The sequence below is a fragment of the Apodemus sylvaticus genome, chromosome 4, assembly GCF_947179515.1.
Source record: "Apodemus sylvaticus chromosome 4, mApoSyl1.1, whole genome shotgun sequence".
Taxonomy (NCBI): domain Eukaryota; kingdom Metazoa; phylum Chordata; class Mammalia; order Rodentia; family Muridae; genus Apodemus; species Apodemus sylvaticus.
Genome location: NC_067475.1, coordinates 39,229,493 through 39,251,654, shown reverse-complemented (window position 1 = coordinate 39,251,654; position 22,162 = coordinate 39,229,493). Strand labels below are relative to the sequence as shown.

The 22,162-nt window shown below is 40.5% G+C and overlaps 1 protein-coding gene across 1 annotated transcript in view; it reads right to left on the bottom strand.

The window, feature by feature from the left end:
• Positions 1-6,237: 6,237 nt before the first annotated feature.
• The window catches only part of LOC127682716 (bifunctional heparan sulfate N-deacetylase/N-sulfotransferase 3), a 170,727-nt gene continuing 154,802 nt past the window's right edge, over positions 6,238-22,162 (bottom strand). Inside the window, exons 13-14 of the mRNA XM_052179300.1 lie at positions 13,307-13,409; positions 6,238-8,943 (exon numbers count right to left, since the gene is read on the bottom strand). Coding sequence (XP_052035260.1) covers positions 8,824-8,943; positions 13,307-13,409 — 223 coding nt within the window. The 3' untranslated portion in view covers positions 6,238-8,823. The remainder of the gene's footprint in view (positions 8,944-13,306; positions 13,410-22,162) is intronic.

Sequence of the window (22,162 nt, the reverse complement as noted above, 5' to 3'; positions counted from 1 at the left end):
ATATGTAATATGTGCCACATCCTGCATGCCTTGGTCCTGGAAACCTGAATGAGCCAATGAGGGAATGAAGAAAAGACACACAGACACACAGACACACAGACACACATGGCTGCACTCACTCTGGTGGAGCAACACCATCTATGCACTGACACAGAACCAAGCTTCTTACTTACAACCTGAGGAGGGGTAGCTAGTCTTGCTAGGTCTTTGTAGGGGAGCGGCCTGTTTCCAGTCATGGGGCAGAGGAAGCTGCAGTTCCTAGTTTTGTTCACACATTGGACAATCAGTCATAAGCACTTGTATTTGGACCAGAAGAAGGGTTGGCACATCCCTGATACTTACCTGGAGGAAGACTTTGCAAATCCCCATAGGTCTGTGGCATTCATTGGTCCTTGTCAATAATACACATTCACTTAGGGCTTTGAAGGATCCCCATGAATATATATAAGTGTATGTCTGTGTGTGTATACATGTGAGTGCTAGTTGCTATGGACATCAGAGGTGTTGGAACTCCAGGGTCCAACCTCAGTAGTGAGCTACCTCTTGGGCTGATGAGACCTGAATGTGGGTCCTCTGCAAGAACAGCAAGTATTCTTAACTGCTGAACTGTGTCTCCAGCCCTATCAAATGGGATGTTTTGATTTGAGAGTTTGGGGCAAATCTTTCCCACAGCCTATTCTCACTACAGTCAAGAGCTTCTGCCCTTTGCAGACAGGGTCTGCGTTTCATACTTCTAACCTTGGGTCTTTTAGATAAAGATGGTGGGTTGCTCAGTCTTTTAATGTCCATCAGTTGAGAAGGATTCACACCCACGGACTCCATTCTCTGTAGTTCTCAGTGTCTGGTGTACATTGCTACTCAGAACTCCGCTGCCGAAGCAGAAGAAAGCCCGCGATCAATGACTGCACTTGATCAGGACGGGTTACTTAGGCACATCTCTTGCCCCTGCCTTACCTGCAGTCCAGTTCTCTTTCTGTTCAAACCTAAACTTCATGTCAGCAACCCTAAAGATGAACTTGGATATCATGGATTCGTGCCTTTGTCTGTCCCACTTGCCAGCATCCCCACACTGAAGAAATCTCTACAACTTGCCATTCCTATAGTTCCTTTGATTGATATATTAGGATGGATAGGAGAGTTGAGCACTATGAGAACCACAGGAGCCCAGCTTTTGCTTTAAAATCTCCAGTAACAGCTTAAACTTAAAAAAAAGAGTAAATTTTAGAGTCAGAATATCATTACCAAAAAAAAAAAAAAAAATGAGGATGGGTCTCCTGTAGTCCAACTGTGTAAGCCATGCATAACTTCACTTAAGAGCAAAGTCAGCTTGCGCTTTTAGTTGTTGATTGAACAGAAGACTGTTGGGAATTTGGCTCTAATGCTTTGTCTTAATTTGGTTCCCAAAGTCGTGTTTCTAGACCTGAGGGTCACTGCACCCAGGTGGTTTTGGTAGGTAATAAAGAATTGCTATATAGTCAATGGCTAGCTGGGGGATGGAGGTGGGACCTTTGGATTGCATGGGCAAGGGACCAGGGGAGAGACAGAGAATCAGACAGTGACAGGGAAGCAGAAAGAAACTTAAAGGCCCGTCAGCATGTAAGAATCCGGGAAAGTGGCCCCATTGGGTCTGGGGTAGCGGAGATGAAATACAGATTTTCAAAGATCTTAACTCAGGAATACCGGAGGGGAGAGTTTGCTAGCTGAGGGGAGAGGTTTAGAAGTGGCCAGCTATTGAGCTAGTCAAGGCATATCAAAATCAGCTGGCATGTGTGTGTCTTTCTTTTACGAATCCAGAGAGCTCTTGGGCAAGTGTATTGCGCATGCATGGACCCACTGAGCGCTAAAGCAGTTTAACTAATTCACCGCTCCAGAAGACTTTAGGCAGCAGAAATGTAGACATCGGCCATTTCCTTTACTTAATGTATTCTCTCATAACGAAGAAACTTATTGTTGAGGGTGTTTCATGTAAAACCCACCATGAGTGTGCTTTGAAAATTCCTCTAATTTCCCAATTTAGTCTACTGTAGTATAAAATGTGGGGAACTCACTCTTTCCAACAATCTTAGAGGCTTTAACCATCATGAAATTTTATTAGTAAAATCTGCTTTACTTCCTTTGAACGGCATTGTTTGGTAATTGTGACAGCTCAGATTATTGGTCAGCTTGGTTGGGACACAGGATGCTCAGACCACTGGTTAGCTCTTATTTCTGGGTGTGGTTGGGTGACTGCTGAGATTAGCATTCATATCAGTAAGCTGAAAAAGTCTGACAAAGCTCAGCTCACATGGAAGAAGGGTGAATCACCTCTGCCGAGCTGCTTGGACCAGAAGCCAGTCTGTTCTGGTTACTACGCTTCCAACCAGAGTCAGATAGACACCATTACTCACCTGCCTCTCAAGGTTCGAATGAATGTGCTTTTGTTCTCTTAGAGTTCTTGTGTGTGGTGTATGTGGTTGTGTGTGTGTGTGTGTACATGCATAGGTGTATGTGTATGGAGGCCAGGGGTAAATATTAGGTGTTTTCCTCAATATCTCTTCTATGTTATTTTTTGAGATAAAATGTTCCACTGAACTTGGAGTAGTTTTGCTTGACTGGTTGGCCCGTGAGCTCCATGGATCCTCCTGCCTCTGCCTTCTCCGGCACTAGGGTTACAAAGAACATTGCCATCCCTGACTTCTATGCAGGTGCTGGAGGCTGAGCTCTGGTCCTCATGGTTGCATGGTGGATGCTTCACTGATGGAATCATTTTCTTAACCCTTCCTTTTACAGCTTTTTATATAAAATTGTAAAAATAAATGCATACATATAATAAAATTATTCTATACATCTATATGTATCTAAGTATTTTGTATTATTAACCCAAGTGACAAAAAACAAAAAACAACCTATGACTCTTATCTAAAAAGTGGGTAAGAGAGAGTTTATTCTGAAGCCATATGTGAGTGAGCAGAGCCTGGGAATCCAGACGGAGGTTACTCCGAAGTCCGTGCTCCACTCTGGTAATGGAGCAAAGACAGTCAGAAATCAAGGCATTTTTCTTTTTTTAATTAATTAATTAGTTAATTAATTTTCTATATTCTTTGTTTACATTCTAAAAGCTTTCCCCTTTCCCAGTCCCCCCCTATATGTCCCATAAGTCCTCTTCTCTGCATCCATTCTCCTGTCTTTCCCCCTCCCTTTTCTCTGTCCTGGTACTCCCTTACAATGCTGGATCAAGCCTTTCCAGGATTAGGGCCCTCTTCTTCCTTCTTCATGGGAATCATTTGATATGCTAATTGTATCTTCAGTATTCAGAGCTTCAGGGCTAATTAATATCCACTTATCAATGATTGCATTCCATGTGTATTCTTTTGTGATTGCATTACATCGCTTAGGATGTAATGCATCCATTTGCCTAAAAAATTCATAGCAGCCTTATTTATAATAGCCAGAATCTGGAAAGAACCCAGATATCCCTCAATGGAGGAATGGATATAGAAAATATGGTATATATACACAATGGAGTACTATTCAGCAATTAAAAACAACGAATTCATGAATTTTTTAGGCAAATCAAGGCATTTTTCAAACACACTGGTGGAAACATTGAGTAGGTGGTTATGGGAAAGGGGAACTCTCAGCTGTAGGCACCGTATGTGATGTTATCTAATGTCACTCTTAACCTTTTGCTTGTTGGAAGCTAGAATTTTATAATACATTCCAAAAGGTTTTTTTTTTTTTTTTTTTTTAACCGGTTAGGTCACAGGATGTTAGGTCAGATGCAGTAGTGGACAAAGAATGCCTACTGGGGGACTGAACCTAGCCAAGGATAATTGTAATTGGGTTTTAGATCAGCAACACTCCAACTTCTCCACAGCCAGTAAGGTTTTAATCATTCATCAGTAGCAAGTCAGTAGAAGGTACAGTTTCTTTCTGAGAACTCTCTCTGACCACTGTGCTATTTCTCTGGAGAATCCTTACATAATAGTAAACAAGATATTTGCCTGGAATTTTGCATGTGAATGTCTCTCCTTATATATTGATATTGTTCATGATTCCCCCTTCTCTAAGAAGTGGTTTATATGTAACCAATTTCAGTGACTAGGAAGTCTGTGTATTGTTATTCCTGGCAGTAGACATGGGAATGATAGAAGCTCAAAGATTAGGGTAGTTGCGGGATTAATGGAAGAAAGCGTTAGGGAAAGTTAAACATATCTTTACTATATGAAGGAATAAATGCATAAATGTGACTACCATTTCTGAGGAATACTCAATATATAGAGAATTCTCATGTACAAAAAATTTGGTAAGAATACATTGAAGGAACCAATGGTTGTAATGGCAAGAATTGTTTCTTCTTTTTAGATACACTGGACTACACTTTATGAGATACTCTGCACATTTTTCCTAGAGATAGAATTAATATTACACTATATATATATTAAAGAAATATATATATTTCTTTTCAGAGAAACAGAACTGATACATACCATATATGTCATAAATATAATATGGTATGTACTATAACTATATATTGTATTTGTTTCTTTTCTGTTGCTGTGATAAAATTGAAGACCAAAAGAAACTAAATAGAAGGAAGAGTTGATTTGGGCTTATAGAACCAGAAGGGGAGCCCAGTACAGCAGGGGAGGCCTGGCAATAGGCAGCCAGAGGAGGAAGACCTCTCTCTCCCAGAAAGAGAGGTCCACTTTCTGGGAGGTCTTTGTCCACTACTGCCTCCCACACACATCCATAAATAATAGTTAATTTGGTTTAGTCAACTTCACATAAAGTTTTCCTTTGCCCTTACTGCCAAAGGGGATGTTCTTGGACTGGCTGCATAGGCTTGAACCAGCCCTGGTCTAGAGTAAGTGAAAATGCTGAACACTGAAGCCAACACAGAAATAGTTTCTTGAGAACTTTCAACCACAGAGTGTGTGTTTTTCCTACAAAGATTCCTAACTGAGTTAGGATCTACTGATGATTTGGAGGTGCAATGAAACCTGTAAGTTTCTGTTGATAAACCCCTAAGAATTAAAAACACAAAGACTGTTAAATCACTAAAATCAGAACCAGCTACATGTCAACAACTTATTTAGAAAAATCTCTTAGAGAAGAAAGAATTATAAATAGTATCAAAAAATGAAAAATATCTTCCCTTGCCATATTCTAATTATGTCTCTCATTACTGTATCCATTAGGGTTTTCCAGAGGAATAATAGAATAATAACACACACACACACACACACACACACACACTCACACTCAAGCGCATATGCAAACACAAAGATGGGGGAAACTATGGTATGAAGTATCTTGACAGAAGATAGTTCAGGTACTGAGTATAGTCTGAAATATTAAAAAAAAAAAAAACCATTGCTATCACTGGTTCAGTGTTCCTTTGTCAATGAGTCATTGCTTAAGTAAGTGTTTCTAGGCTGCAGGGTTGCTCTTTCTGAAACTCACTAGCATTGCTATTTGAAACCACGAATACTGATGGGTGGGGTCCTTACTCATCACTCGTGGAGTGGGCATAACCAAGGATGACACATCTAGACAGAAGAACATGCTGGACTTCAGTAATAATAATTCAGGGGTGGGAGGCGTTGGGATGTGAGACAATCTAGTGTCTTGGAGAGAAAGTTTGCGCAGGAGGAGGATGCAGGTCTAATTCCTGTCTTCTTCTTTCTTTTTTTCCAAGACAGAGTTTCTCTGTGTAGTCCTGGCTATCCTAGAACTCACTCTGTAGACCAGGCTGGCCTCGAACTCAGAAATCCACCTGCCTCTGCCTCCCAGTACTGGGATTATAGGCATGTGCTGTGACCTCTTCCTGCCCACCACTGCTTGGTTCCTGTCTTTGTTTTATGTTCTTCTGCAGAGATGATGATGATGATGATGATGATGATGATGATGATTATGCGATCCAAACTAGTTCATAGCTCTTGAAATTCTACAGAGAGGAAAGAGCCCATGAGTGTCTTGGAAGCTGCAACTTTGTCCTGTCAGAAGACAAATAAAACCACAGCAGGCAAAACCGGAACAGAAATTCCTCATCACCCACTAAGTTTTTCGCCTACCTCTCCATTTTAAATCATAATGCTGTGCCTTTGAACTCTTGGCCATGCCCCATCCCCACCTGCACCCCCAGCAAAACAAATACCCTCTCTTTGCCTAAATTCACCAGGCCCAACGTCTCTATTTTCTTACCAGTTTATTGTTATACATATGAGGTATCATGCCACTTTTAGAATTACATAGAGGGTTTTTTTTTTTTCTTTTAAAAACCCAGAGGAGGAAAAATGTTCCCAGTAATTTTCATTCAATGTGAATGACAAGAATATTATAGTTATAAACATTGAAATAACCATTTCATTTCTTCCTGAGGAAGCCCTGTATTATAAGTCATGAAAAAGGGAATTCTATACAAAGCTAGTTTGGAATCCTGTTCTCTTCCATTCTTTTCTCCTGGACTTCTGTCGCTTTCAGGATATCACAATAGCCAGCTGGAGCTCACAGTGTGAAACGTGTGGGTGTCCTCCAGAATTTTTAAGCTGCCTCTTTGACATGCCTAGTGGTCAAAACCCTTTTTTGCTGGTACACGGCATCTGACACGGACTTGGGAATGAGCAGGTCTGGGTCCTGTCTCTCTCTTTTTTCTAATTCATTATAAGTTCTACTTTTGCCATTTATTTTCCAGGCACTGTCTCCCTACATTAAAGGATGTCAGTAGCCAATTTATCTAGAGGTTCAAACATGGAGACGGATGTCAGCTTATTTCCCCACTTGCTTCCTAAGCTGACACACTGTCACCAGTGAGACTAACAGCTGGACCTGCTGGGTCTCATGACCCCTTGAGACGATTTTCTTAAATTAATGGACACAGATGTGAGGGATGATTGTCCTGCTGGGCTTGGCAGGCGTCGGCTTCCAAAGTGGCAGCAGTTAAGAGGGAAGACTCATTTCACTGTATTTTGATTTGGCCTCCTCAGTCAGGGTTCTTACAATTTGGTTGTTTAGCCAACTCTTTCTGGTAAGTGCTTGAAAATAAAAATCACTGTATTCTTTGAGTTTATAAAAGACGGAAAAACTTTAAATAGAGAAATTGATAATTGTGGGGATAAGGATGTAAGGAATTAGACAGTGAGCAGGAGTAGGGGTGGGGCGGGGCACTTCATTCTTGTTTTTTAACTGGCAAATAGCTGTAACAGTGTGGTTTTATGGACTGGAATGACAGACAGAAATATTCAGGCCTTTGGCTTTCTGGCATATCCTGTTTCTAAACCTACCTTGTAGAATACTTTATAGCAGTGTGTGCAGTTGCAGCAAGGAACGTTGTCCTTATATTTACATATAGGTCAATCCCAACACAAAATTACGTCTCTATTAACACAGGAAAGTGTGATCTACTGTACTCTCGTTTTGAACCCGTGATTCATCATGTGTCTTCTTTAAATCAGATATATTTCCCGAGCCATGCTCATCTTTGCCGTCCTGTGATTCTTATAGTAGATAGTTCATACAGTTGACGATGCTCTGCTGTTGGGCAAAGATGTGGCACGATATGTGAGGTACCCTCAAACACCGGACTTTACCTGCTCACTCCACCTCGAAGCACAGCCATCGTTTTACATATTAGATGAAAATTTGTATGTGAGTCCATTGTCACACAAGCCAGGACATTACACAGTTTTCTTTGGGATCATCTGAAAAAATGCAGTTTTGCAATAATTTTAATCTGAATACTTTAAGCAAGGAACTGTCCTTAGTTTTTAGTCAGTAAGTTTGTTCACCAGCTGCTCTGCATGTTTATGAGGACTTTAATTTTTTTTAACCTTTATTTTATGTGCATTGGTGGCTTGCCTGCATATTTGTCTATGTGAGAGTATCAGATCTTGGGAGTTACAGGCAGCTGTGAGCTGCCATGTGGGTGCTGGGATTTGAACCTGGCTCCTCTAGAAGAACAGTCAGTGCCCCCAACCACGGAGCCATTTCTCCAGTCCCGCCCACTCTACACATTTAAAGGTCACCATGACTCCGAGAGAATAAATCCTTCTGCAGACTCCACACACATTTCGGTACAACTGGAGGCGGCCAGAATGGACCGGCAGCTTACAGCAGAGAGCAGAGTTCTCAAAGGTGTATCTTTATATGCTCCCCATATCTTTCTCTTAGAGGATTTAGTCAATACTCTTCTGTGGTTAACATTCGCTAACTTGGATTTCTGTTTACTGTCTGCCAAGTTGACAATACGGAACTACATCGGCGAGAGCACACCGGACTGTGCACAAGGAGAACCATCTCCCTTGCTTCTCTGTGTAGAGACAAAGCTCACAGACTGCCCCCCGTCCCTGCTCTTGCACAACCGTGGCCTATGCCAGCAGCATTTTCCCACACTTGTAATTCTACATCATGATGCTTATAGGATACTTCACAGAATCAAGTAAAGAAAACATTTTACAGTCGAACGGTGGTCCGCAAATCTACAGAAATACAACTGTAGCTGAGATACAAAATTGTAAATATTACTATGAAATGGAATAGGTCTGTGTCAGTGTTTCTTTTTTTTGTTTGTTTGTTTTGTTTTAAAATTTATCTTGGTTGCCGTTCCACATGAATCAGATATGGGTTAAGAGGAAGGCCATAGGCCTGGAAGCTTCTTAAAGATATATATTATTGTTATGCCTGACCCTCCACAATCATCCACATGCCAGCGCATGGACGAGCCTTGCTTGTTTTCCGTGATGCAGAGGTATGTGATTGACAGCTTTTTGGTAGCGTCCGTGAGCTCTGGATGAGGTCCGTGCCAGTACCCGGATGGACGGATTCCTGTTTCTTTTCTCCACGCTATCTTACTTTCTGCAGCTCCTGTCTCAGCCAGGAGGGCAGAGGCTGCCCCAGCCTGTGCAGCAGCTTCGAGAGCTCCACGTTGTGGTCGCGGTAGTAGTCAGACAGAAACGCTCTGCTCTGAGGGCGAGGGAGGGAGAAACGAATATTTTATTTTACTAAAATAGATTCCATGCATGTTGCCTCAGCTGAAATAAGTACCTGTGCCCCAGATATGGGCTGAGATTTGCGTGAAGCATGTGAACTGTGTTGGCCACACCCTGGGATACTTTTCTGTTTTGTCTGCAGCCTGAGGTAGGAGAGGTTACCGCTGTGTGGCAAAACTTGCTACTCCAGTCAAGCTTGTATTCCCATCCTTCTATAGAGCCTTTAGCTTGGAGACTCTTTACACAGTGTCAGACACTTCATTCTTTTAAGTAAAGTTAGTATATGTTTACAGAGTAACCTTATTGACATCTACAGCCATGTTTTTCTTGTTTATCTAGACTAGCACCAGTTTTATACAGTATCTCAGTTTTGTCTTTTAGACCAGTGTGAAATAAATGCTAAGATACATCTTAATGCCTTAGTGATAGTCTTAGTTTTAATAATCATATACAGAAGTAGCTTTGATGTAAAAACTAATATATTTTATATTTTTATTGAAACAATGGAGAAATTACCTCTCAACAGCATTTAGTGTATTCTGACTGTATATTTTGATAGTCATGCAAACAGAACAGATTGCTTACAATGTTTCCTTATGAAAACAATAGGTTCCCTCCCTTTCCTATGTGTGTGCCACCTCACTGAGATCTTGTCTTTCAGAACAGCATAACAAGTAGTCCTCCAAACCTTGAAGGATAAAAATTTGTCAAATAAATGTAGATTACTGAGAAATTTTGACCACCCTGGGATGTCAGTTAACATGATGCATTAAATACTGTAAGGAAAAGTTCCCATATATTTAAATTTCTGAGTTCTAAAAAAAAAACTCTAATATTCAAGTTAGATTCTTATAGTCAAAGTATATGCTAAATAGACTATGAGTAAATATTAGAGTATGCAATATAAACATAAAGGAAATATACAGGGCACACAAACTGTGACAATGACAGCTCACCATGTTATTGTTCTGAGCAGGATAAACAAAATACTGGGTAATGCCATGAATGAGTCCATTTCTCGCAGACTAGATTATGTGCGGATGCACTCCACAATTGAGAGATATGCTAATTATCTTGTCCCACGAACATTCTAACAGTTAAAGCTTAGTATATTATATTAGCAGTTAACATTATCCATGTTCCACAGAATCATTGGACATTGAAAACAAAATATTTTTCAATTTTTGGTTGCTCTATTTCCTAGCGTGGCTTGCTAACACTTTTAGCAGTGCAGTTCCTGCACAGCAGTTCTTAGCTATCATTCTTCATGTTACCTGCTTTCCAGATTTATAGTCACAAATCCTACTTTCTTTCAATCTTGTAACGTAGACATTAATTATGTAAATGGAAAAATCAAAACACCAGCCTAGATATATCAAAACACAATAACCACTTTGAATTTTAATTAAAATGCTATCTTATTGTGTTTTCTTTATTATGTATGCACACACACATGCCACAGCACAGGGGATGGCAGAGAAGAGTGTGAAGCCCTTCCCTGCATATATGGCATAGGTGACAGGAGCCTTTAGTTGCATAGACCTCTTTCCCACCCTTAATTAAATTAATTAATTAATGTATGAATGTATTTATTTACCTATAGTAATTTATATTATTTTAATATCATTCTTTCAAATACTGTATTTTGTATCCTTTTATTTCCCATTTTTAATTGTCTGACAGCTTTATATGTTCATATAATAAATCTCAACCCAGTTTCTTTTCTCCCTTGCCCTCCTCCCCCACCCCTCCAGCAGGATGAGTAACTCTTGTTACGTAGTGGTTTTACTTTCTTCATGGTGTAGCCACAGCCAGGGTTCCTTGCACCCCCAAACGCCTCCCTATTCTTATGAAGGAAGTGCCTCTGTAATACAAAGTGCACAAGAAAGCAGGCGGGGCAATTCAGCATCCTTTCATGCTTAAAGTCTTGGAGAGAACAGGAATTCAAGGCCCATACCTAAACATAGTAAAAGCAATATACAGCAAACCGGTAGCCAGCATCAAACTAAACGGAGAGAAACTTGAAGCAATCCCACTGAAATCAGGGACCAGACAAGGCTGCCCCCTTTCTCCTTATCTTTTCAATATTGTACTTGAGGTACTAGCTCGGGCAATTCGACAACATAAGGAGGTCAAAGGGATACAAATTGGAAAGGAGGAAGTCAAACTATCATTATTTGCAGACGACATGATCGTCTACCTAAGTGACCCAAAGAACTCCACTAGAGAGCTCCTACAGCTGATAAACAACTTCAGCAAAGTGGCAGGTTACAAAATCAACTCAAGCAAATCAGTGGCCTTCCTATACTCAAAGGATAAGCAGGCTGAGAAAGAAATTAGGGAAATGACCCCCTTCACAATAGCCACAAACAGTATAAAGTATCTTGGGGTGACTCTTACCAAACATGCGAAAGATCTGTATGGCAAGAACTTCAAGACTCTGAAGAAGGAAATGGAAGAAGACCTCAAAAAATGGGAAAACCTCCCATGCTCATGGATCGGTAGAATCAATATAGTTAAAATGGCCATTTTGCCTAAAGCACTATACAGATTCAATGCAATACCCATCAAAATCCCAACTCAATTCTTCACAGAGTTAGAAAGAGCAATTATCAAATTCATCTGGAACAACAAAAAACCCAGGATAGCTAAAACTATTCTCAGCAACAAAAGAAAATCTGGGGGAATCAGTATCCCTGACCTCAAGCAATACTACAGAGCAATAGTGTTAAAAACTGCATGGTATTGGTACAGTGACAGGCAGGAGGATCAATGGAACAGGATTGAAGATCCAGAAATGAACCCACACACCTATGGCCACTTGATCCTCGACAAAGAGGCTGAAAACATCCAATGGAAAAAAGATAGCCTTTTCAACAAATGGTGCTGGTTCAACTGGAGGTCAGCATGCAGAAGAATGCGAATTGATCCATCCTTGTCTCCTTGTACTAAGCTCAAATCCAAATGGATCAAGGACCTCCACATAAAGCCAGACACTCTGAAGCTAATAGAAAAGAAACTGGGGAAGACCCTTGAGGACATCGGTACAGGGAGAAAGTTTCTGAACAGAACACCAATAGCGTATGCTCTAAGAGCAAGAATTGACAAATGGGACCTCATAAGGTTACAGAGTTTCTGTAAGGCAAAGGACACCGTCAAGAGGACAGATCGGCAACCAACAAATTGGGAAAAGATCTTCACCAATCCTACATCAGATAGAGGGCTAATATCCAATATATATAAAGAACTCAAGAAGTTAGACTCCAGAAAACCGAACAACCCTATTAAAAAATGGGGTACAGAGTTAAACAAAGAATTCTCACCTGAAGAACTTCGGATGGCGGAGAAGCATCTTAAAAAATGCTCCACTTCATTAGTCATTAGGGAAATGCAAATCAAAACAACCCTAAGATTTCATCTTACACCAGTCAGAATGGCTAAGATTAAAAATTCAGGAGACAGCAGGTGTTGGAGAGGGTGCGGAGAAAGAGGAACACTCCTCCACTGCTGGTGGGGTTGCAAATTGGTACAACCACTCTGGAAAGCAGTCTGGCGGTTCCTCCGAAAACTGGGCACCTCACTTCCAGAAGATCCTGCTATACCACTCCTGGGCATATACCCAGAGGATTCCCCACCATGTAATAAGGATACATGCTCTACTATGTTCATAGCAGCCCTATTTATAATTGCCAGATGCTGGAAAGAACCCAGGTATCCCTCAACAGAAGAGTGGATACAAAAAATGTGGTATATCTACACAATGGAGTACTATTCAGCCATTAGAAACAATGAATTCATGAAATTCTTAGGCAAATGGATGGAGCTAGAGAACATCATACTAAGTGAGGTAACCCAGACTCAAAAGGTGAATCATGGTATGCACTCACTAATAAGTGGTTATTAACCTAGAAAACTGGAATACCCAAAACATAATCCACACATCAAATGAGATACAAGAAGAAAGCAGGAGTGGTCCCTGGTTCTGGAAAGACTCAGTGAAACAGTATTTGGCAAAACCAGAACGGGGAACTGGGAAGGGGTGGGAGGGAGGACAGGGGAAGAGAAGGGGGCTTACGGGACTTTCGGGGAGTGGGGGGGGGGCTAGAAAAGGGGAAATCATTTGAAATGTAAATAAATTATATCAAATAAAAAAAAAAAAAAAAAAAAAAAAAAAAAAAAAAAAAAAAAAAGAAAGCAGGCGGGGGCCATCTGGCTTCTTCTGGGGTGTATAAAGGCTGGATTGTGATCTCACTCACTTTTCTAAGAAACTGTGCATGGTATTATTATGATTATTGCCTATCATTGCTGTGTTTTATATTTTCGGGTCCCACACTTACATCAGAGTCCATTGGCGGGTATTTTCTTCCTTTACTCTTCCCAAGACATTTTGTTTTCCCCTCTTCCAGGAGCTGACACCAGAAGCCTTTATGAGAATCAAACCTAGAAACAGAGAAAACGGACCAAATTTAAAAAAAAAAGCATTATTCAAGCAGTTTATAAGCTACGACGACCAGCTATCAATCCATAACTGGGGAAATGGGGAATGCTTTTCATATAACCTCTTACATTAAGTCTTCTGGCATACACTTCCTAATTCTCAGCCCATCTGTCATATTTGTGAGTTTGCCAGCTTCTTAATAGAACAATTTCCAGAAGATTTCCTATTAATAGAAATTTGTTTCTTAGCAGCATTCTCCCCCCAACCCCCAAAGTCAATCAAGCCTTTTGTACTTTGGAGTTAAGATTTGAATTCTCACTTTCTTTCTCTCTCTTTTCTCCCTTTGTCTCTGTCGCCCCCTCTTTGCCCCTGCCCCCCACAATAAACCTCTCTCACGTGGAAAAAAAATTGAGTTCTCTAGCTATAATCCACGGAAGTTCTGTTTAGTGATCTTTTTAATTTCGGCATGAGGTTAGCGTGAAAGCAAAACTGCTTATAGATTTATTTTCTGTAATTACAAAAGCAATGATAACACTATGCTAAATTTACATCCCCACATACAGCACTGGTTTGTTCATGTCTCCTCTCGTTTGGACCTGTCTTAGAGCTCTTTAGGAAGTAACAGCACAGTGTTCATCTTATGACGAATCACTGAATATAAGAGAGATAATGGGGCTGCTGTGGTGCGTAGTGGGCCTTGAGTTCAAGGCCAGTCTTGTCTACAACAAGAATTCAAGAACAGGCAGAGCTACACAGTAGGACTCTGTTTCACACACACACACACACACACACACACACACACACACACACACACAGAGAGAGAGAGAGAGAGAGAGAGACTCTGTTTCACACACACACACACACACACACACACACACACACACACACAGAGAGAGAGAGAGAGAGAGAGAGAGAACAATGAAATAAAGAAAATGTTTGTCAAAGCCTAGTTTCTGTGGACTCTATATGTTCCCACAGAATTTTGCTGAGTTTATGTCTAGGCCTCCTGATTCTATGTTCCAGGCCCAATATTTCACACGTCTCTTTGAGTTATTTATATATATTTTTGTTTTTTGTTTTTTTTCAAGACAGGGTTTCTCCGTGTAGTCCTGGCTGTCCTGGAACTCACTCTGTAGACCAGGCTGGCCTCGAACTCAGAAATCTGCCTGCCCGTGCCTCCCAGAGTGCTGAGATTACAGGCGTGCGCCACCACTGCCTGGCCTCTTTGTTGTAAGCAAAGCAGTGATTCCCATGCTTAGATGGAAGCTGCCACCATGGAAGGAACAGCAGTGGTAATTCCTTCACCCCGTCATTCCGCGACTTGACTGCCACGGTCGCTTCTCCACTAGGAGGAATTACACAGGGCGACGTTTCTTTTGGCGCTCAGTATGCACTACTCAGTGATCTACTTTCAAGACTTTTACTTTCAGCTTATGATTAGTTTTGAAAATTTAAATGAAAATTATGCTTAAGTTATAATAAAATTTAAATCAAAACATTTAAATTATAATGTTGAAGTACCTAAGAATAAAATTAATAAAAAACCAGTGTGAGATCTGCACCACTGAAAAATACAAAAGCAGAGAAGGTGTACCAGCTGGTTTTGTGTGTCACCTTGAAGCAAGTTAGAGTCATCAGAGAGGGAGGAGCCTCAGCTGAGAAGATGCCTACATAATATCCAGCTGTAGGACATCTTCTCAGTTCCTGATCGGTTGGGGAGGGTCCAGGCCATTGTGGGTGGTGCCATCTCAGGGCTGGTGGTCCTGGGTTCTGTAAGAAACCAGGCTGTCAAGCCATGAGAAGTAAGCAAGCCAGGAAGCAGCACCCTCCATGGCCTCTGCCTCAGCTCCTGCGTCCAGGTTCCTGTCCTGTGTGAGTTCCTGTCCTGACTTCCTTTGGTGATGAACAAAAAACGTGGTATAAGCTGAATAAACCCTTTCTTCTTCAACTTGTTTTCTGGTCATGGCATTTTGTTGCAGCAATAGAAATTCTAGCAAAGCAGAAGGCCTAACCAAATGGCTGCTCTCCTATAGCCACAGACAGGACTAATTACTTAAGATCAGCCAGCTCCAATGTTACATATAGATTCGATGATTCCAATTACAACTTGACTCGACTCTGCTGTTTTTTTTTTTTTTTTTTGTTGTTGTTTGTTTTTTTTTTTTGGCAGAAATGGAAAATGATTTTGAAATATATATAAAAATATTAAGGACCTACATGAGCTAAAACAGTTGAAGAAGTTTGAAACAAAGAGCCAAGGTGGGGATCTCCTACTGTGTAGTCTGGAGTGCTGAGCAGTCAGTACTGATCAGTCACAGTGATGGACCAGTGGAGCAAGACGAAGGATTGCACAGAGAGAGCAATGAGACAAAACAGAGACCTCCACCACATGCACAGTCACAAACCGGTGGGCAAAATGAAGGATGCGCAGAGACACTTCCACCAGACCCCCAGGGATGGACCAGTGGGATAAAATAAAGGATACACAAAGAGGTCTCTATATCCAAGGTCAATGACTTTAACACATAGGAAGGCTCCAGTTCAATAAAGGGACTAAAGCAAACTGTACTAGACAAAATGTGGATTTACATGAAAAATAAGGAGCAGTGGCAGTTACATCACACTGGTGGAAAATTGAGCATGAAATGGATTACTGGCCAAAACCTTTAAGTTAAAACTGCAAAAATTCTGGAAGAAAGAAAATAGAGCATTCTAAATCATTTTTTTCTTTTGAGAAAGGGTCTTTGTTTCACAGGTCGACCTTAAACTTACTAGGTATCCAAGGAGGATCTTGAATTCCTGAGTCTCCTGCTTCTACCTCTAGAGTCTATAGTGCTTGGATTACAGGTATGCACTACAGAGCCCCTGCTTCAATCCATGCTGAGGATTGAACCTGGGGCTTTCTGAACGTTAAGCAAGCACTCTATCAACTAACCCATATTCCCACCCTACATAGAACATCTTCATACCTTAGGTTAGGCAAATAATTTCTACGCTAAATTATAAAATGATAATTTTGTGTGTGTTAAAATTACAACTTTGTTTTTCTGAAGATACTTCTGAAAAGAAATAGAAAACTAGAGACTAGGGAAAATATTCATAAATATGTGTATTGGAAAAGGAACATATTTAGAGCAGAAAGCTGAAGGGCTAATGGGAAAATAGAAGGGACTTTAATTTTGAACGGGGAGGAAAGGCAATATAATAGGAGAGGAGGAATAATAACATTTATATGTATGAGAAAAAACATAGGGGTAAATACTTTATGTGGTTACTTAAAATAAACATAGCATGTGTGCATATATTATATATGTATATATATGCATATGTGTGTATATGTGTGTGTTTATATACATACTTTTTCCATTTTGGTTTTTCAAGATAGGGTTTCTCTGTGTAGCCCTGGCTGTCCTGTGACTCACTCTACAGACCAGGGTGGCCTCGAACTCAAAGATCCACCTATTTCTGCCTTGAGAGTGCTTAGATTAAAGGCATGTGTCACCACTGCATACACGTATTTTTGATGGAGTTATGTCACATGGGGTGATGGTGCTCTCTCAGCAGCCATGCAGCATAGAACAAAATCCAAGTGCCTCTCATGGGAAACATCCCCTCGAATTGTTGGTTGGGGGAATATAAGACTTTCTCAAAACAGGATGTGCCATTGTCATGGCTCTTCTTAGTGTGGCCACACCCTATGACTATATGTATATATATGTGTGTGTGTGTGTGTATGTGTGTGTGTATGTGTGTGTGTGTATGTATAGGTGTGTATGTGTGTGTATAGGTGTGTGTGTGTGTGTGTGTGTGTGAGTTTGTAACCAGCACCTAGGATAGTATGTGTATGTGTGTGTGTGTGTATATATGTATAGGTGTGTATGTGTGTGTGTGTATGTATAGGTGTGTATGTGTGTGTGTGTGTGTATGTGTGTGTATGTGAGTTTGTAACCAGCACCTAGGATAGTATGTGTATGTGTGTGTGTGTGTGCGTGTGTGTATGTGTGTGTATGTGTGAGGTTGTAACCAGCACCTAGGATAGTATGTGTATGTGTGTGTGTGTGTATGTGTGTGTGTGTGTGTGAGTTTGTAACCAGCACCTAGGATAGTATGTGTGTATGTGTGTATGTGTGTGTGTGTGTGTGTGAGGTTGTAACCAGCACCTAGGATAGTATGTGTATGTGTGTGTGTGTGTATATGTGTGTGTGTGTGTGTGTGTGTTTGTAACCAGCACCTAGGATAGTATGTGTATGTGTAAATTAGCAGTGTGAGAATAGAGAATGAAGGCAAGGCATCGTGTCTATTCTTCAGGTGGCCTGAGGAATCATCGGTTTGATTGCTTACAAAAAAACAATCATGAAGAAAAGATGGAGGTCTATGAAGGTCACTGCATGGCTGAGGACATAATATTATTTCAGAGCCTAAGTGACAAAGCTTGACATCTATTCAAAAAAATCAGTAATGATCTTTCTGCTAAGAATCACATCAGTGCCATGGTGTCTGAGGGAACATGAAAGAAATCAGGCTTTGTAACGTTGGTCGTCATTTTACACCTGGCTCCTTCCTCCAAGGATATCAGGAAACGAGCCTTTGAATGAAGTGTAATATACTGTTTAGTGTCTGACCTTGTGGCTGCCCCACAATGAAGTTAAAAATATTCCATCATCTTGTCCCCGGAGTCATGCATATATGATGGTTATTAATAAACTTGAATTAAAGAGTAAAGTTAGAGAGGACAAAAATGTTTGCAAGCTTGTGGAGAAAACCACCTGGGGACATGGAGAAATAATCAAGGCAACGTGGGTTAGGGGAAGAAAGATTCTCCAAGGAGAATGACAGTCTTTAACATTTCAGCATCAGTGAAAACACTGCTTTCCTTTGATGAATGAATGACAGAGAACATTCAGAGGACACTTAGTTTGTCTGAAATACCTTCAACTTGCAACTCCATTTCTATGAGAAACTAAAGCAGATGCATCTTTCAAAATCAAAATACCATAATTTATGTTATGAATACAGGACAAGAATAGAATATACATACATACATATATATTTCTTAACTTTTCAAGGTTTAATTTCTTTTTTCTTTTTTTTTTGCCAGCAATTTTTTATTAGATATTTTCTTTATTTACATTTCAAATGTTATCCCCTTTCCTGGTTTTCCCTCCCAAAACACCCTATTTCATCCCTCCCTCACCCTGCTCACCAACCCACCCACTCCTGCTTCCTTGTCCTTGCTTCCCCTACACTGGGGCACGGAGCCTTTTCAGGGCCAAGGGCCTCTCCTTCCTTTGATGTTCAACAAAGCCATCCTCTGCTACATATGCATCTGGAGCCATGGGTCCCTCCACGTGCACTCTTTGGTTGGTGGTTTAGTCCCTGAGAGCTTTGGGTTGTACTGGTTGGTTAAAATTGGTGTTCCTCCTATGGGACTGAAGGCTCCTTCAGCTCTTAAGGTTTAATTTAAATGTCAGAAATACTTGCGTTTTATTATGTGTACAAACCAAAGATAGTAAAATCACCACAGCTTTGCAACATTTCTATTACCTCACACACACACAAAAACCAACCCAAACCCAACCATGACATAATCAGACAGTCCCTGATTTCAATCACATTCCTTGATTTCATCATCATTATTACTATCATCATCATCATTATTATTGTTGTTGTTATTATTGTCATTCAGACAGGTTCTTGCTATGTAGTCCAGGATAATACATACAATATTGATCAGGCTGGCCTTAAACTCACACCAGTCCTCTTGCCTCAGATTCTAAGTGCTTAAGTTACATTTTTAAGTCTTAACTTCATCATTTATTTATATTTCCTTTTTTTTCCTGGCATGGATATACCAAGCTAATTCATGTGCCAGGTAATAGACATTTGGATTGTTTCTTGGTTTTATGTATAATGAAAAATGCTTCTATGAATGTTCACTTGCAAGTTTTTAACTGACTTGGGCTCTTACTTATCTTGAGATAGATTCCCACAAGCAAAGTGGAGCTGCTGGTGAGACTGTGTTTAATTTTCTAGAAACGACAAAACTACTTGCCAAAGGGCTTGTGTATTATGCCAGTATACAAGTTGAGAAATTCTCCTCATTCTTGCCAACATCTGGCATTATATTTTGGGTTCATGGCCATTTGGCTTATTTTTTGAAGACGTATAACCATTTTTTTTGGCACTGAGTAGTTTCTCAATGCGATTTTAATTTGTATTTGTATCTGGTTATACATTTATGTGGACAGTTGCATTTAAAAATCTCTTGACTACATTCCAGAGCAGGCAAAATCCCCATGAGCAGTAGAGGAACACAAGCTGGACTTGATGAAAATGAAAGCAAGCAAGCAAGAAAGCAAATAAGCAAACAAGCTCGCATGCTCGCACTTCAGTGGGTCAGGGGTGAAGGTAGACATGGGAGAAGTGGGAAGAAGCGGGGTGAGTATCATCAAGTATGTGACATGAAAGACTCAGAGAATTAATAAAATACAAAAACTCATTTTTAGGTTCCACATTAAAAAATACAGTTTTTACATTGTATATAATTTATACATATATATTTTTGCACTGTGTGCACATGCATGCTATAGCCTGTATGTATCACCTATGTGGCAGTCACCCATTTCTTTCTACCACGAGGAATCTGGGGACCAAACTCAGTTTGTCAGGCTTTGAAGGCAAGGGCTCTACCTACTGAGCCATCTCGCTGGCCCAGACCTCAGTTCTGACAGTCAATGTTTCTCCTGGAGGTCATTTACATTAGGAAAGAGACACAGCATTGTTTTTTTTTTTTCCTGATTGGAGCATCTCGCGCTAAAATGGGAAAAGCTCAAAGATGGGAAGTGTAACATTCCAAAGAGTTTCAATCCTGCCTTTCCCACTCACTTACTGGGGACTTTTGGCTTATTTTTTTGTGCACTTTGGTTTTTAACATCTTTAAAAAAGGAACTAATGGGGTACAGATCTAAACAGAGTCCTCAAAAGAGGAACACAAATGGCTAAAAAATTCTTAAAGAAATGGTTACTGTCCTTAGTTACTTGGAAAATCTAAATCAAAACTAGTTTGAGATTTTATCTTAGACCATTCAGAGTGGCAAAGATCAATACAACAAATAGCACTGCAGGGGTGTGGGGTGAAAGGAACACGCAGCCACTGCAAGTGGGGATGCAAACTTGTTCAGACACTGTGCAAATTGGTGTGGCAACTTCACAGGGAGCTGGGAATAGCTCTACTTCAAATCCAGCTATTCCACTCTTGGGCATCTACCTAAAGGGCTTCCACATGCTTCTACAGAGACATTTTCTCAATCCTTTTCATTGCTACCCTATTCACAATAGTAAGAAATTAGAAATAGCTTAGATGCTCATCAAAAGATGAATAGATAAATAAATTGTGATGCATTTATACAATGGAATATTACTTTGTTGCTAAAAAATGAAACAACATTTTTATTTTTCATTACATTCACAGGCAAATGGATGGAGACAGGAAAAAAAAATCACCCTTAGTGATGTAACCCAGACCTCCAAAGGCAAATATCATAAGTATTCATTTATATGTAGATGCTAGCTAAGTCTTTGACAAGCAAGCTACAATCCACATAACGACAGAGGTTAGGCACAGAGTAAGGGACTGGGTAGGAGGAAAGATCTCCTGAGGAAATGAATACAAATAGAATAGATAGTTATGGCAAGAGACAGGGGTAGACTGGAATGGGAAGATCACACAGGTATGGGGGAGAAAGAAAGGGGTGAGCGAGGAAATATGGGAGGGATAGTTAAAATGAAGAGCCATTTAAGGACTTGTATGGTACCATACTACAGAAGAAATAAAAATAGAATAACCAAAAAGTGGGGGAGACAAAACTCTAATTAGACATCTGTGATCACCAAATGAAACTTCCTGTATTAGGAATGGGTTACACCTATACAAGTTGTTGGCCAAAGAGACCCCATGGAAACCTTCAAAAAACCCAGACAACTGTCAAAGCTATTGGGTTCTCTTCACAAAATGATGGTATGGCTCTGTTACGGAAGACAACATCTACACAACTCATTAAACACAGAGAAGTTGAGCTGGTGCCTACCTAGAGCCTTCATCCCTACTGGCTTGTGTTTATGGTTCTGGAGGTTTGTCTGCATGTCACTAGAGGAGAAAGATATATACCAACCTAGCTATAAACCCTCTGCTCTATAATCATGACCTGACTGTAAGATACACTGGTACGATCGTGGCACAAAAGTCGTGGGAGTAAGCAACCACCATCTGATTGGATTTTAGGACCTTTCCATGAAATGGAACAAATGCCTGTCACTGCTTGTGTGGCCAAGAACCAGAGGGTAGACAGGCTGGGGACCTAGTGGAAAACCAAACACAGCAGCAATGATGTGCGTATGAACTGACAGAGACTGCGGCCGGATGCACAGGGCCTGCACAGGTCTCAGCCAGATGGAGTCTAAGTGCTGAGAGGGGACAAGGACATAAGCCCACATCCGTAACCTAGAAGCCATCTCAAGCCGACAACTGCTCACAAAGGAAAACTTGTTTTCTCTGATGGTGTCTCATGGTGTATTCAAAGCACACTTAAGGGCATGCCTATGATCAACACAAGAAGGAACTCAATGGTACATTTTGAGTTTGTTAAACCCCATAACCTGCATGTCTTTTGCATGTATATTATGGTTTCTGACTTTGAATCGTTGTGGGATTTCTCTGTGTGTGAATGCTAGTGTCTCTGGGTCTAGCTATATGTTT